Source organism: Aquarana catesbeiana, linkage group LG04 (assembly GCF_042186555.1).
Source record: "Aquarana catesbeiana isolate 2022-GZ linkage group LG04, ASM4218655v1, whole genome shotgun sequence".
In the NCBI taxonomy this organism is placed as follows: domain Eukaryota; kingdom Metazoa; phylum Chordata; class Amphibia; order Anura; family Ranidae; genus Aquarana; species Aquarana catesbeiana.
In genome coordinates this window covers 248,355,369-248,372,303 of record NC_133327.1, presented here as the reverse complement: position 1 = coordinate 248,372,303, position 16,935 = coordinate 248,355,369, and the positions used below count along the sequence as shown (strand labels likewise).

The following is a 16,935-nucleotide window of genomic DNA, read 5'->3' as shown; positions in this document are numbered from 1 at the left end:
TAACAGTTTTTTTGGTAGCATTTTGGTGAACTGGCAAGCGCCAGCCCCAGGCAGCGTCAGGTTAGCGCCAGTACCGCTAACACCCAAGCACGCACCGTACACCTCCCTTAGTGGTATAGTATCTGATCGGATCAATATCTGATCCGATCAGATCTATACTAGCGTCCCCAGCAGTTTAGGGTTCCCAAAAACGCAGTGTTAGTGGGATCAGCCCAGATACCTGCTAGCACCTGCGTTTTGCCCCTCCGCCCGGCCCAGCCCAGCCCACCCAAGTGCAGTATCGATCGATCACTGTCACTTTTTTTTGTAGCGTTTTGGTGAACTGGCAAACGCCAGCGGCCTAGTACACCCCGGTCGTAGTCAAACCAGCACTGCAGTAACACTTGGTGACGTGGCGAGTCCCATAAGTGCAGTTCAAGCTGGTGAGGTGGCAAGCACAAGTAGTGTCGCGCTGCCACCAAAAAGACAAACATAGGCCTGTCGTGCCCATAGTGCCCTTCCTGCTGCATTCGCCAATCCTAATTTGTGAACCCACCGTTTCTGCAGCGCCCGTACTTCCCCCATTCGCATCCCCAACCAAATGCAGTCGGCTGCATGAGAGGCATTTATATGTCCTCCCGAGTACCCCTACCCAACGAACCCCCCCAAAAAAGATGTGTCTGCAGCAAGCGCGGATATAGACGTGACACCCGCTATTAATGTCCCTCCTGTCCTGACAATCCTGGTCTTTGCATTGGTGAATGTTTTGAATGCTACCATTCACTAGTTGAGTATTAGCGTAGGGTACAGCATTGCACAGACTAGGCACACTTTCACAGGGTCTCCAAAGATGCCATCGCATTTTGAGAGACCCGAACCTGGAACCGGTTACAGTTATAAAAGTTACAGTTACAAAAAAAAGTGTAAAAAAAAAAAACACAAACAAAAATAAAAAAAAATAGTTGTCGTTTTATTGTTCTCTCTCTCTCTATTCTCTCTCTATTGTTCTGCTCTTTTTTACTGTATTCTATTCTGCAATGTTTTATTGTTATTATGTTTTATCATGTTTGCTTTTCAGGTATGCAATTTTTTATACTTTACAGTTTACTGTGCTTTATTGTTAACCATTTTTTTGTCTTCAGGTACGCCATTCACGACTTTGAGTGGTTATACCAGAATGATGCCTGCAGGTTTAGGTATCATCTTGGTATCATTCTTTTTAGCCAGCGGTCGGCTTTCATGTAAAAGCAATCCTAGCGGCTAATTAGCCTCTAGACTGCTTTTACAAGCAGTGGGAGGGAATGCCCCCCCCCCCACCGTCTTCCGTGTTTTTCTCTGGCTCTCCTGTCTCAACAGGGAACCTGAGAATGCAGCCGGTGATTCAGCCAGCTGACCATAGAGCTGATCAGAGACCAGAGTGGCTCCAAACATCTCTATGGCCTAAGAAACCGGAAGCTACAAGCATTTTATGACTTAGATTTCGCCGGATGTAAACAGCGCCATTGGGAAATTGGGGGAGCATTTTATCACACCGATCTTGGTGTGGTCAGATGCTTTGAGGGCAGAGGAGAGATCTAGGGTCTAATAGACCCCAAATTTTTTCAAAAAAGAGTACCTGTCACTACCTATTGCTATCATTGGGGATATTTACATTCCCTGAGATAACAATAAAAATGATTTAAAAAAAAAAATGAAAGGAACAGTTTAAAAATAAGATAAAAAAGCAAAAAACTAGGACAGATCGAGGGCAGTAATTTTAGCAGTAGACCTCCTCTGTAAATCTAAAGTGGTAACCTGTAAAGGCTTTTAAAGGCTTTTAAAAATGTATTAATTTTGTTGCCACTGCACGTTTGTGCGCAATTTTAAAGCATGTCTTGTTTGGTATCCATGTACTCGGCCTAAGATCATCTTTTTTATTTCATCAAACATTTGGGCAATATAGTGTGTTTTAGTGCATTAAAATTTAAAAAAGTGTGTTTTTTCCACAAAAAATGCGTTTGAAAAATCGCTGCGCAATTACTGTGTGAAAAAAAAAAATGAAACACCCACCATTTTAATCTGTAGGGCATTTGCTTTAAAATAATATATAATGTTTGGGGGTTCAAAGTAATTTTCTTGCAAAAAAAAATAATTTTTTCATGTAATCAAAAAGTGTCAGAAAGGGCTTTGTCTTCAAGTGGTTAGAAGAGTGGGTGATGTGTGACATAAGCTTCTAAATGTTGTGCATAAAATGCCAGGACAGTTCAAAACCCCCCCAAATGACCCCATTTTGGAAAGTAGACACCCCAAGCTATTTGCTGAGAGTCATGTCGAGTCCATGGAATATTTTATATTGTGACACAAGTTGCGGGAAAGAGACAAATTTTTTTTTTTTTTTTTTTTTTTGCACAAAGTTGTCACTAAATGTTATATTGCTCAAACATGCCATAGGGATTTGTGAAATTACACCCCAAAATAAATTCTGTTGCTTCTCCTGAGTACGGGGATACCACATGTGTGGGACTTTTTGGGAGCCTAGCCGCGCACGGGACCCCGAAAACCAAGCACCGCCTTCAGGCTTTCTAAGGCCGTAAATTTTTGATTTCACTCTTCACTGCCTATCACAGTTTCGGAGGCCATGGAATGCCCAGGTGGCACAAAACCCCCCCAAATGACCCCATTTTGGAAAGTAGACACCCCAAGCTATTTGCTGAGAGGTATAGTGAGTATTTTGCAGACCTCACTTTTTGTCACAAGGTTTTGAAAATTGAAAAAAGAAAAAAAAAAAAAAATTTTTCTGGTCTTTCTTCATTTTCAAAAACAAATGAGAGCTGCAAAATACTCACCATGCCTCTCAGCAAATAGCTTAGGGTGTCTACTTTCCAAAATGGGGTCATTTGGGGGGGGGTTGTGCCATCTTGGCATTTTATGGCCTTCAAAACTGTGATAGGTAGTGAGGAGTGAAATCAAAAATGTGTGCCCTTAGAAATCCTGAAGGTGGTGCTGGGTTTTCGGGGCCCCGTACGCGGCTAGGCTCCCAAAAAGTGCCACACATGTGGTATCCCCGTACTCAGGAGAAGCAGCTGAATGTATTTTGGGGTGCAATTCCACATATGCCCATGGCCTATGTGAGCAATATATCATTTAGTGACAACTTTTTGTAAATTTTTTTTTTTTTTTTTGTCATTATTCAATCACTTGGGACAAAAAAAATAAATATTCAATGGGCTCAACATGCCTCTCAGCAATTTCCTTGGGGTGTCTACTTTCCAAAATGGGGTCATTTGGGGGGGGTTTGTACTGCCCTGCCATTTTAGCACCTCAAGAAATGACATAGGCAGTCATAAACTAAAAGCTGTGTAAATTCCAGAAAATGTACCCTAGTTTGTAGACGCTATAACTTTTGCGCAAACCAATAAATATACGTTTATTGACATTTTTTTTACCAAAGACATGTGGCCGAATACATTTTGGCCTAAATGTATGACTAAAATTTAGTTTATTCGATTTTTTTTATAACAAAAAGTAGAAAATATCATTTTTTTTCAAAATTTTCAGTCTTTTTCCGTTTATAGCGCAAAAAATAAAAACGGCAGAGGTGATCAAATACCATCAAAAGAAAGCTCTATTTGTGGGAAGAAAAGGACGCAAATTTCGTTTGGGTAGAGCATTGCATGACCGCGCAATTAGCAGTTAAAGCGACGCAGTGCCAAATTGTAAAAAGTGCTCTGGTCAGGAAGGGGGTAAATCCTTCCGGGGCTGAAGTGGTTAAATACCTACAAAAGTAACTAAGGAAATGATATATATCTTTAATTTAGGTTTACGTGAACCCAATGTTTAATATTTGAAATTTCATGATATTTACCTATATAAACCCTCCTGTAAAACAATGAGCTTACTTTATAGATCCTTGTAAACTTACTTTATGTATCTTTATAACATTGTATACTCAATAAACTTCTTTTGACAAGGAAAATTAGTTTGCAATAACTCCATCAGTATCACCAGCAAAGCAGCTTCATTATTATCACATTAAAGAAGAAGAGAATGTGCGCTACATTTCGAGATTTTATAATTTGCCGCATCACGAATGTTAATTCTCCATTATGAACTCTAGTTTACAAGACCGACCACTTCCAGCTTGTCCTTGCTTCCGAGCATGCGTGTTTGTACTTTGGACTTTTGTCTGACGGACTTGTGTACACACAATCGGAAAATCAGTCAATAGACCGTTGTCCGCGGAAAATTTATAAGCCTGCCATCCAACATTTGTCTGCGGAAAATCCAACAACAATTGTCCGATGGAGCGTACAAATGGTCAGATTTTAGGCCAACGGTCTGTCATTACGGAAAAATCCGATCGTGCGTACGAGGCTTTAGTCAATTAAACCTTATATATCATTTTATGGACACTTTTTTTTTTTTTTTTGATGGTATTCTGTGATATATTTGCACACTCAAGTTTACAGCTTACTTTATGGTTAAGGTTTGTTTAAAAAATAAAGGTTTACTGTGGCTAAACCTGCGTTATATGCAATGGTTCATTTGGAACTCAAAGTAGAAGAACATCTAAAACATTATTTCCTAGTAGAAGTGCACTTCTATGTACGTTTTTGCTAACACATGGCAGTTTAAAATGATTTCTTTAGTAAATCAGCCCCCCAATATGAGTTTTTGTTTTTAATATTCCAATTGGTACATGCTCATGAGAGCTAAAAGCCTGCTTTATAATGTGTTGTTTATTCACCTGTGTCCATAAAAACATGTTGTATGGCTGGGGTAAAGTAAATATAAAACAATATTTCTGACAACCATTGTAATAAAAAATACACACACTGAAATTGTGTGTGTGTGTGTGTGTATATATCTATATACGGTATCTATATTATCTATCTATCTATCTATCTATCTATCTATCTATCTATCTATCTATCTATCTATCTATCTATCTATCTATCTATCTAGATAGATATATATATATAGATATATCTATGTATATACACACACATACACACACACACACAGGGCTTTCAACTGATATACAGTATACTATGCATTACTAAAGCAGAATTGGTTTAAAACTATAATTTGTTTGTTTTTTGTTATTTTATCAATATCTCTTAACTCGTGTAATCCTCCCAGATCACACCCAGCCATCAGTGCCTACCCATGATGCAGGAAAACTCAGATTATACAAAATATATTATTTATTTGTTAAATGTATTATACTAATGAGAAATTAGCCCGTCTTAAAATGTAAGAATACATACTTTGTCAAAGCAAACAACATTTAGCTGTCCACACAAAATAATCCTCTGAGGACTGATGCAAAAAATGCCTTGCTTTTTTAATCGTGCCTGAGAGTAGAGAGTGCAGATTGTCAAGGATGGGGGCAGAGAAACAGGTATTCCCACAGTTGCCATGATAAGTGCCATCATCACTAATTCTCGAGCTGTTGCCTACAAAGCAAAGAGTGATAATATGAAAGTTTTATGTCTACATAAGAGAAAAAAACAAAAATATAAATCAATTTAAGGTTCCCTTTTCAACTTTTCAGTGTCCAGATATGCACCCAATCAGAAATTTTACTGTATTTACAAACATCTTTGTTCTTTACTGGTACCATTTCTTACTCATGTATCCAGGACTTACTTTTCACTTCCACCTTTTCTCCAGAACTTCTTCCATTTGCCATCAAATTCTCACTAACCCCTTCACGTTTTCAAGCATACCCTCAAAACCCATTTTTTCTAAAAGGCACATAAGCTTGATCTACAACACTTCTATCCCAGAACAGGATTTTTTTAGACAGAAGAGTTCTACAACACCTTAATTTGGTATGGTCTCTCATTTCAACTGCTTTTACATATTTCTGTATATTTTAGTGCCATTGTTTAGTTCCATTGCCCTCACATTGTACACAGCTGCAAAAGATATTTATGCTGTAAGAGTCACTTATTTCATATTATTGAAGACAAAAACATTAATGCATAAAAAAAAATGAATGCATATGTATGTCTTTAATTATTTTGCCCAAAAAACTCTATAAGGTATCAAAAAAGATGAAAATGTAGCACCATATACTGTATTAGCTAGAATGTAGTGTAGAGGGATCAGTCTGGGCATTTGATACAATTATTTTTCATACAGGTAATTTGACAAAAACTGTTTCATTAGGTCATACATGAGAGAAATATTGTACAAAATTTATTTTTATTTTTATTTGAATGAAAATATGGCTACTTATAAAAGTTTTCCAATCAAAAAGCAAGACTTCAGGTAGTACTTTATCACGTGGAAACAATCTGGGCCAGAAGATTTTTCTTGCAAAATATTTCCATAAATATTAAAGCGGACCTTCAGTCATTTTTTCAACTTTCTATCTATTAAATCTTCTCCCCCTGTTGTTTTAATTTTGAATACTAAAACATTTTTTTTCTGTCAGTAAATACCTTATACAGCCCACTTCCTGTTTCTTGTCTGGTAAAAAGCATAGGCTTATGATATCATGCACGGCTCTCTCTCTCACTCTTTTGAGAGTTTGCCAGAAATGGAAAGGGGGTGAGTCATAAGAGTGCCAATGAGAGCTGCGGGGCTGCAGAGCTGGAAGTGTGTCTGTGTAAATCCAGGAAGTGAACAGGCAGCAGCTTCAGTTGCCCACAGTTAAAATGGCTGCAGCCAGACTCAGTGGAGGGAGATTTCTGCAGCATATTTGGCAAGTACAGAATCACAGTATATATAAAATAATATGCAAAATGGTTGGAGGGAAGCTTCAGAATGGCAAAGATGTTTTTATTACAAATTATATAAGCAGACTGCAGTTCCTCTTTAATGTTTGGTTCTGCATGTTTAACTGCGGAATAGCTAGAGGGAAAGTCGGAGGACATTTCAGATGGCCACAGGATCTGGAGAAGTCACGTAATGCCTATATGATAATTTTTTTATCCAAACACAACTGGCTGACTCATAACAGGCACCTAAGGCTAAACACGGGGAAAGGTTTTACCACCCCCAAAACTGCAAATGTAAATAAATCCTTACTGTTCTGAGCCCCCTATAAGGCTGCTTTCACACTGATGTGCTGAGGTTTACCAGCACCTCGGGTGCAGGGCATCTGCAATTTTCCTGGGTTAGCTGCGCTTTGCCATAGACTTATACACTATATTACCAAAAGTATTGGGACACCTGCCTTTACATGCGCATGTACTTTAATGGCATCCCAGTCTTAGTCCGTAGGGTTCAATATTGAGTTGGCCCACCCTTTGCAGCTATAATAGCTTCAACTCTTCTGGGAAGGCTGTCCACAAGGTTTAGGAGTGTGTCTATGGAAATGTTTGACCATTCTTCCAGAAGTGCATTTGTGAGGTCAGACACTGATCTGGACGAGAAGGCCTGGCTTTCAGTCTCCGCTCTAATTCATCCCAAAGGTGTTCTATCGGGTTGAGGTTAGGACTCTGTGCAGGCCAGTCAAGTTCCTCCACCCCAAACTTGCTCATCCATGTCCTTATAGACCTTGTTTGTGCACTGACACACAATCATGTTGGTACAGAAAGGGGCCATCCCCAAACTGTTTCCACAAAGTTGCAAGCATGAAATTGTTCAAAATGTCTTGGAATGCTGACACCTTAAAGCCTACACACGGGGGGCGTGGCTTGGTCATGGATGTGTGAAGACGTCTTTGTTTGAGCTCCCGAGTCCCGTCCTGCATAACCTGGCTGATGTGCCAATCCTGCACCGACTTTTGGACTGCCATGAGCACCATTAAACGCAGGAAGACTAGGGGATCAACCAAGGCTGGCTCTGTAGCTTCTATTAGCAGTTTTTTCCCAGAGCAAACGCGGATCTCCCCAGCAGCACGCTCCTCAGCGAAACGTGGCGAGCGGAGTCCTGTGGGCCCTCTCCCCCCAGCAATGGCTGCCTCGCAACTGAACTTACCCAGCTCACTGGCAGGCTTGCCGGCTATCCTGGACCCATCGGCTGCAACCTTTCACAGCCCGAGTTCCTGCACGCAACAATCCCAGGATGAGGCTGATATCAAAACCCTGCTCCGAGCTCTACCCACGAAGGCGGACATGGAGGGTCTGGTGTTGCGGGTGGAGGAACAGCACCGCCGGGACTTTCAACAGCTACACGCGGAGGTACAATCCCTGGCAGATCAGAGCCTGGCGGATCTCACAATTCTCAGATCCCAGCTGCACGATCTGGCGTTGGATAAAGCTAAAGCTACGATAGCCAAGTGCAGACGGACCTTCTATGAGCACAGTGATAAATGTGGGAAATTGCTAGCATGGGCTCTGCGAGCCCAACAAGCACGCACCTTTGTTCCTGAATTATTAGACGAAGGCAACGCCAAAGCCCATGCTACAGAAAGGATAGCAGACATCTTTCGGCAATATTATGCCTCTCTTTATAACCTTCCCCAATCTACCAGAGAGGTCTCCTCCCGGAGGCTGGCCATTCGGGAATACTTACAGCGCTCGGGAGTTCCCCGTATCTCGGATGATGACCTCACCAATCTTGATGAGCCTCTCTCTCTGCAGAGGAAGTGGCCCTAGCGCTAGCACAAATGAAGCAGGGAAAGGCGCCGGGCCCGGATGGCTACTCCCTCCTATATTATAAGACCTTTGGAAACCTGTTGACCCCGCACTTCCTCTCCGCCTACAATGTGGCTGGGGAAGGGACCATCCCACCACGGGATGGTCTCTGGGCTCATATAACTGTGATCCCGAAGGAGGGTAAGGATCCCCTACTATGCCAAAATTATCGACCGATATCGTTACTAAACGTGGATCTCAAGATTTTCACCAAAATTCTTTCCCTGCGCCTGAGTGGGCGTATTCCCCAACTGGTTCACTCAGATCAGGTGGGGTTTGTCCCAACGAGAGAAGCAAGGGACAATACGACCAAGGTGCTTAATCTGATATATGTCGCACAGAAACGTAAAATCCCCCTACTGCTTCTCTCCACCGACGCTGAAAAGGCGTTTGACAGGGTGGATTGGACCTTTTTGACCCTACGCTTCCTCGGCCTAGGGCGGAGGATGATGCACTGGATTCAGGCCATTTACTCATGCCCCTGGGCCAGAGTGAAGGTTAATGGGCACCTGTCACAGTCATTTGAGATAACCAATGGCACACGTCAGGGGTGCCCCCTGTCCCCCCTGATTTTCATCTTGACTCTAGAGCCGTTCCTGCGTACCGTAAGAAACAATCCAGATATTACTGGTCTACAGTTGGATAATACTCTCTCTCCTAAGATTGCAGCATTTGCGGACGACCTTCTCTTCTTTCTGTCCAATCCTCTGAACTCCATCCCAAACTTGCTTTCGGAGCTGAAGACTTATGAAGCACTGTCTTTTTTCCGTGTCAACTATCAGAAGTCATAAGCTCTGAACATATCTATGAATGCTCCCACATCAACACTGTTACGAGCGGATTTCCCTTTCAAGTGGGCCGCAGAACATATTAAATACCTGGGGATCCGCCTCCCCAGGCGGATTGAAGAGACTTTCTCTTTGAACTTCCCCCCTCTTCTGACGGCACTTAAAAAAGACTTACATTCCTGGCAAAACGGTATGTTCTTGTGGTTTGGACGCTGCAACATAATAAAGATGAACGTTAGGCCGCGTCTGCTGTACCACTTCCATGCGCTCCCAATCCGGATTCCGAGCTCCTTCCTGAGTGCGGTGAACCGAACGCTGGTCACCTTCCTGTGGTCACATAAACCTCCCCGGCTGGCACAATCTACCCTCAGACTACCGAAACTTAGGGGAGGCATGGCCTTGCCTGACACTAATCTCTACCATACGGCTTGTCACCTGACGCGGGTACTAGACTGGTGTCGTCAAGGCGAACTTAAACAGTGGGTGAAGATTGAGCAGATTGTGTCGGGAATGCCACTTGATTCCATACCATGGTGTCAGTCAGCGGTACCTCAGCAGGTACTGGATCATCCTACAATAGGGGAGACCAGGAGGGTCAGCCAGAAAGCCTTCCGAGACTTTTCGTTGGCGCCCTTACCATCGCCACTCACACCTGTAGTGGGCGATCCGGCTTTTACGCCTGGACTCCAAGACCCTAAATTTCTAGACCTGAAGAGAAGGGAACGTACACAGGCTCAACATTTTGTAGTCAATGGCCAGTGGATGACTAGGCAACAAATCATGGCGGATGCAGACTTGGCAGAATTGTCATTTTGGCAAAAAATACAGCTGGCCCACTTCCTGGGATCCCTACCCCCTACGGGGCCCTTTGAGAGACAACTTACCTCTTTTGAATTGCTTTGCACAGATCAATCTCCACTTTCCCATGCGGTCTCTTTAACCTATCAACTGCTGATTTCACCACCAGAGGGCCATAAGCTTTCTTTTATCGCCAGTTGGGAAAAAGAGCTGGGGATAGAATTATCGGATAGACAGGTTGATAGACTCTTCCTGTTCTCCTATAAGACTTCGATTTGTGCTAGAAACCAGGAGGCGGGCTTTAAAGTACTGACCAGGTGGTATCATACTCCGGCAAAGATTCACAAAATGTTTCCTCAATGCTCAAACCTTTGCTGGAGATGTGGAGAGGAGGTTGGCTCTATGCTCCACGTCTTCTGGTCTTGCTGGCTTTTGGAGCATTACTGGAATGAAGTATATCGTATAGTTCAAAAATTCACTGATAGACCCATACCAAACGATCCAGCTCTCTTCCCCCTGCACCACCACGGCATACCAAGTAAAGCTTATAGGAGGTCCATTCTGCCCCTGTTGATCACGGCCGCTAAGGGATGCATTCCACTGTTCTGGAAGCAGACACAGCCTCCGTCGATAGCCGTCTGGTTGAAAAAAGTCGCTGACATCCATGCAATGGAAGATCTGATAGCCACCGAAAGGGGCCTTAACGAGAAATTCTCTCGAAGATGGTTTTGGTGGCACGAATTTGTGTACTCTGAGGAATACGCGGGACTGGTCCAGTGTGACTAGTCTTCTGATCATTCACTATATAACAAGATAACTGGCAAAGCTTTCGGTCTGGTTGCGGGTTCGGGCGGATGGAAAATGTTTCCCTACTCCCTGTACCCCTCCCCTCCCTCCCCTCTCCCCCTTCTTATGCCCCGTACACATGGTCGGATTTTCCGACGGAAAATGTGTGATAGGACCTTGTTGTTGGAAATTCCGACCATGTGTAGGCTCCATCACACATTTTCCATCGGATTTTCTGACACACAAAGTTTGAGAGCAGGCTATAAAATTTTCCGACAACAAAATCCGTTGTCGGAATTTCCGATCGTGTGTACACAAATCCGACGCACAAAGTGAAACGCATGCTCAATAAATAAAGAGATGAAAGCTATTGGCTACTGCCACGTTTATAGTCCCGACGTACGTGTTTTACGTCACCGCGTTCAGAATGATCAGATTTTCCGACAACTTTGTGTGACCGTGTGTATGCAAGACAAGTTTGAGCCAACATCCGTCGGAAAAAATCCTAGGATTTTGTTGTCGGAATGTCCGATCAATGTCCGACCGTGTGTACGGGGCATTAGTGTGTTTTTTTTTTTTTTTTTTTATTATTTCGCTTATTTTGACTTTTTTCCCGCAGTTCAGCTAGGACTCTGCGGCTTTCCATTAATCCCCCGGAGTCTTTACTACGCGTTTTTTTTTTTCTCTTTTTTTTTTTCTCTTTCTTCGTGAAAATTTGACATGCGGGATACAGAGACTCCTCTGTTTGAGCTGATCACCGGCTGCTACAGAGGTGTCTGATGAGATTAACATGATAATGACTTATTGAGATCTGGAATATTCCTTGCTCTTTATGTTTTGAGTTATCTATGTCATTGCATGGTTTCTGTATTTACCATATGTTTTTCTTGCAAAAATAAAGTATTGAAAAAAAAAAAAAAAAGCCTATACACGATTGGATTTTCCGCAGACAAAACCTCAGTCTTTTGTCCTAAGACGTGTGCCTGGATTTTGTCTTGCATACAAATGGCAAGGAATTGTCGGCCAACAAACACGAACGTAGTGACGTATTGCGTGGTTTTTCAGCTCTTTAGCACCACCCTTTGGGCCCCTTCTGCTAATTTCGTGTTAGTAGAAGTTTGGTGAGTGTTGATTCGCACTTTTCATTTCGCGCTTTTCATTTACCGCTTTTCAGTTCGCGTTTTGTAAAAAAAAAAAAAACAGTTTTTATAATATAAAACTGTATGCAGGGCACTGAAGAAACCATTAGGAACAAAAGGGAGTTGAAATAAATTGATACAGTAATGTAATCTGTAAGCTTATATGTATTGTGTGTTTTACTTTTTGAATTTAGTGCCGTTCTGTTACCCCGTGCGTCACAATGCTCACAGGGAATGGAGCTCGGCACTGTGATAGATCGAGCGGAGGACGGCTCGCTCACAGTGCGGGGAGACATCGCAGGATCCTGGGGACAAGGTAAGTAAGCTCTTCCTGGATCCTGTAATGCGATCCTGAGTGTGGCTCGCGGTTACCGCTTTTGGTACCGAAAATCCACCCTGAGCCAGACTCAGGAATACCGCCGGGGGGGGCGGGGTTAAAATTTATGTGCATGTAAAGATAGGCATCCCAATACTTTTGGTAATTTATTGTATGATATTCTGCAGGTGTGGTGCACTTTCTGAAAGCGCACCAAAACTCCTGCATTCAGTTTTGCACAAACCCAGTTTTGAGTAAACCACACCCTAGCAGTGTGAAAGCAGCCCTATACTATTATGCCCAGTGTATTGCTTTACACTGAACTGAAGATCTCTTCTTTCCTGCTGCTGGCACCACTCTGGAGATCGCTAGCCGGGATAAGAGGTGGAGTGCAATTGGTATCACTCCGCATGGGACAGGAGCCAGCACTATGTAGGAGGCATCGGCTTATACAGCTCCCTACTACAGCTCCAACTTTACAGGTAGTCCCTTTACTTTGCACTCTGTTTGATGCTCTGGAATGGTGGATCAGCAAGCCCAGACAGAGATCTACCAGTCATCTGTCCATAATCTACAGGTTGCTGACCCCCAGTTTACAGGGATAAGACAAACCATTTAACACTGACAGGGGTGCTTACAATAAGCAGTTTTATGTATTTATGTAAAACCTTTGTCCTAAAAGGAAAAAAAAACTGTTTGTTTAACTGATTTTAACACATTATCTAGCATTTGGCTTCAATTTGTTAGTGTACTTAAATCTGCTAGTACATCTAACACTCCCCTTCTCCCTTCCCCCCAGACTGGAAATGCTGCTGTCTGCTGTGCCCTTGTGCTCATTCATTCAAAGTGGGGGCACTCTAATACAGGAAGTGTGTTATTGGTCAGATCATCAGATGAAAACAGGGAAAAATGCCTAAAAAAAGAAAACTAATGCAGCCTCCACATCGAGGGATTGGTAACCTGTAACATATTTGGATATTTACCTGTAAAATCCATTTCTTGAAATACATTACGGAACACAGAGCAGATTATAAATATAGCTATCTGGGTTATGCACCACCAATAGGTGAATGGACACTGGCACATCAATCACACAGGAAGTCCTTCCCTTTATAACCCCTCCTATACAGAAAGTACCTCAGTTTTGTAGCAAGCAATGAATTCTCTGAAAGAAGATAGGGAGCTCTGTGTCCCATAATGTACTCCAAGAAATGGATTTTACAGGTAAGTATGTAGGAAAAATCCAGTTTTCTTCATTGTACAACAGGGGATACAAAGCAGGCTATAAACATAACTATTTTTGCCGTCCCAGAGCAATAACCATGAGGGGAGAGAGAAACCATCACAGAAACCACCACCAAGGAAGGACCTGCTCTGCCGTTTGTAATACGCTGAGGCCAAAGGCAGTATCCTCCAGGGCCCTGACATCCACCTGGTAAAACCTTGTGAATGTATGAACCAAAGACTATGTAGCGGCCTTGCAAACCAGAGCCACTGATGCCTGATGGCAGATAGCCCAAGATGTAGAGAGCACTCTCACCAGAAAGGGTGGGACCTTGCCCTTTCAAACCATAGGCTTGACTGAATAACTGGCGAATCCAATGAGAAATAGTTGACCTGGATGCCGTCTGCCCTTCTTAGGCTCTTCTGGCAGCACAAACCAGGATTCCTGACCTGTACCGACAACTCAAGTAAATCCTGACCGCCCGAACTTCATCCAGAGTATGCAGAGATCTTTCCTCTGCCAACTAGGGACAAGGCAAAAAGAGAGACAAGACACTGTCCTGATTCAAGCGGGAGGTAGAACCACTCTAGGCAAGAAAGATGGATGAGGATGCAACATCACCTGATCATGAGGCAAGACCAAGAACTGCTCCTTACACAAAAGAGCTGCCAGCTCTGACACTCTTCTTGCTGAAGCGATAGTAATCAAAGAAATCACCTTTTGAGTCAAAGGACTAATGGAATTTCTCGAATTGGTTCAAAAAGTTAGCTTCTGCAAGGACAGCCAAGACCAAGTTTAAGTCTCAAGGGCACAAGGGCGGCCTGACAGGTGGGACTGTCTGTGTTACGCCCTGCATAAAGTACGAATCAAACAACGGTCTCTGGAAAAAATATGGATAGAGACAAAATCTGACCCTTAATGGTACTTAAGGCCAATTTCATTTCCCATCCTAATTGCAGAAAGGAAAAATCTCCCACTCACATAATTCCGCGGGTGCCACTTTCTGGCTTTACACCAGGCATATAAGATTTCCAAGTCCTGTAATGAAACAGCTGTTCACTTAGGCCAGCTGAATATACTGATATTGACACCCCATCTGTCTTCAGCAAGTCCAGCACCGGGGCTGGGAGCTTTGTGAACCCTCAGGAGCTGTGGCTAGCCGAAGGGCAGTGTCACAAAACAAAAATGATGACTTTCTACTGCAAGTCGCAGAAGTCTTTGATGAGCCTGGAAAATAACGGGCACATGAAGATATGTGTCATTGATGACTATGGACACCGGAAATCTACCTCTTGCAGAAAGGCCATCACTGAATAGACTGATCCCATCTGAAACATAAGAATGTTTAGAAATTTGTCTAGTGCCTTGAGATCTAAGATAGACCTCATGTCCCTGTTTGGTTTTGGGGCCGCTACCAGTTGAGTGTTTACAATAATGAGCACAAAACTTCTGCTCCAAGAGCAACTGCAAGGCAAAAGGCTGATTACTCTGTTGCGGACCCAGAAGGTCCAAAAGAGGCATACTTAACCTACCAGGTTTCTGCCGGAGTCAGCCTAAAGATGGAGCGAACCACCTCAGAGACTACCGTAACATCCTCCGGCCCGAGATACTTTCAAAATACAGCAACCTCAGATGCTTCCTTCACTCTGGGATGAAAAGCTTACAGCACCTGGTAAGTCTCCCATCCAAGTACTAAGCAGGCCCGATCCTGCAAATATGTGGAGAAAGAGGGAGGAATGGGGAAGATGGGGGCACTTGGGCAAGCCATACACGGATAGAAGGTCAATTGATTAAATGACCAATCACTGATCTTACGCCTAATGTGGTGTTGTTGCTGTAACCAAAAGCATACTATAGAAAAAAAGGGGGGTACCCGGCATTGAATCAATGGGCCTCATGAGTAGCCAGGGAGGAATTAGTTGACTAACAATAAAGCAATTCCTCGTGTATCTGTAGCAGAGGTATTGGATTTGTGGTACATAATGTGTATGGGATATATCATGCAATGGGGAATGGTACTATGTACAAGAGAGGAAGGGGCAAAGAATAGGAGGCTAGGACAGTATGGCACACACAGAGAGGAGGGACAATCAAAAAACAAATAACTTGGCAATAAGGAATATCAAATTACTATTACTATCGACAATCCTCCAGGTGTGAGGACCTGACCAAATCTACGACATATGCACTTTATTGACTGCCTGAGAATCCAAGCTTGTTTACATGGTCCCCACTTTGATATCCTACAGCCATAATACACATGTATAGTCACTCCTCAAATGCTGGTTCTATTATCCACTATCTACCAGTCTTTCCTTACCTGTTTTCTCACTTACTCTGTTCCCCCATATTTATGTTGATCGGCAGCCAATCATCACTAAAATTACTTATCCAGGTGATCCATTGTGATCCTCTACAGGGAATATCCCCACTAATTGCCTTGATACCAGGCTGCTGACCACCATAAAGTGTCTGGACCGTGTTCAGTGTCGTTTTGTACTGTGTTTTTGAATGTTGTCCTGTCTATTGAATTTTTACCTGGATATGGTTACTCCTCAATAGCCATAATGTGTTTGCTTTTATGAAATACATCAATATGTTTGAATTATTTATTTGATATTACAATAAATTGATATTTTTGATAAAATTAAATACTCTGATCAATTTTGTTGCTAAAGTAACCCCTTTTCACCTACATTCTCAGTGCCGGGTACCCCCCTTTTTTTCTATACCCGATCCTGCAAATATGCATGTAAGTATGCAGTTTAATGCAATTAGGCATGTAAGTATGCAGTTCAATGCAAATAAGCATGTAAAGTATGCAGTTCAATTCAAGTATGCATGTAAGTATGCAGTTCAATGCAAATACGCATGCAAGTATGCAGTTCGATGCAAGTAAGCAGGCAGGTTATTGCAAATACACATGTAACTATGCAGTTCAATGCAAGTAGGCATGTAAATATTCAGTTCAATGCAAATACATAAGTATGTATGCAGTTCAATGCAAGTAGGAATGTGAGTATGCCGTTCAATGCAAGTAGGCATGTAAGTATGCAGTTCAATGCAAATACGCTTGTAAGTATGCAGTGCAATGCAAATAAACATGTAAGTATGCAGTGCAATGCAAATATACATGTAAGTATGCAGTTCAATGCAAGTAAGCATGTAAGTATGCATTTTAATGCAAGTAAGCATGTAAGTATGCAGTTTAATGCAAGTAAGCATGTAAGTATGCAGCTCAATGCAGTTAGGCATGTAAGTATGTAGTTCAATGCAAATATGCATATAACTATGCAGTTCAATTTGAGTAAACATGTACGTATGCAGTTAA

General features: G+C 42.5%; 1 protein-coding gene across 1 annotated transcript in view; it reads right to left on the bottom strand.

Annotated features, from left to right (window-relative positions):
• The window catches only part of LOC141139848 (probable cation-transporting ATPase 13A5), a 266,762-nt gene that overhangs the window by 132,030 nt on the left and 117,797 nt on the right, over positions 1–16,935 (bottom strand). Inside the window, exon 12 of the mRNA XM_073626376.1 lies at positions 5,229–5,417. Within this exon, the coding sequence (XP_073482477.1) occupies positions 5,229–5,417 (189 nt within the window). The remainder of the gene's footprint in view (positions 1–5,228; positions 5,418–16,935) is intronic.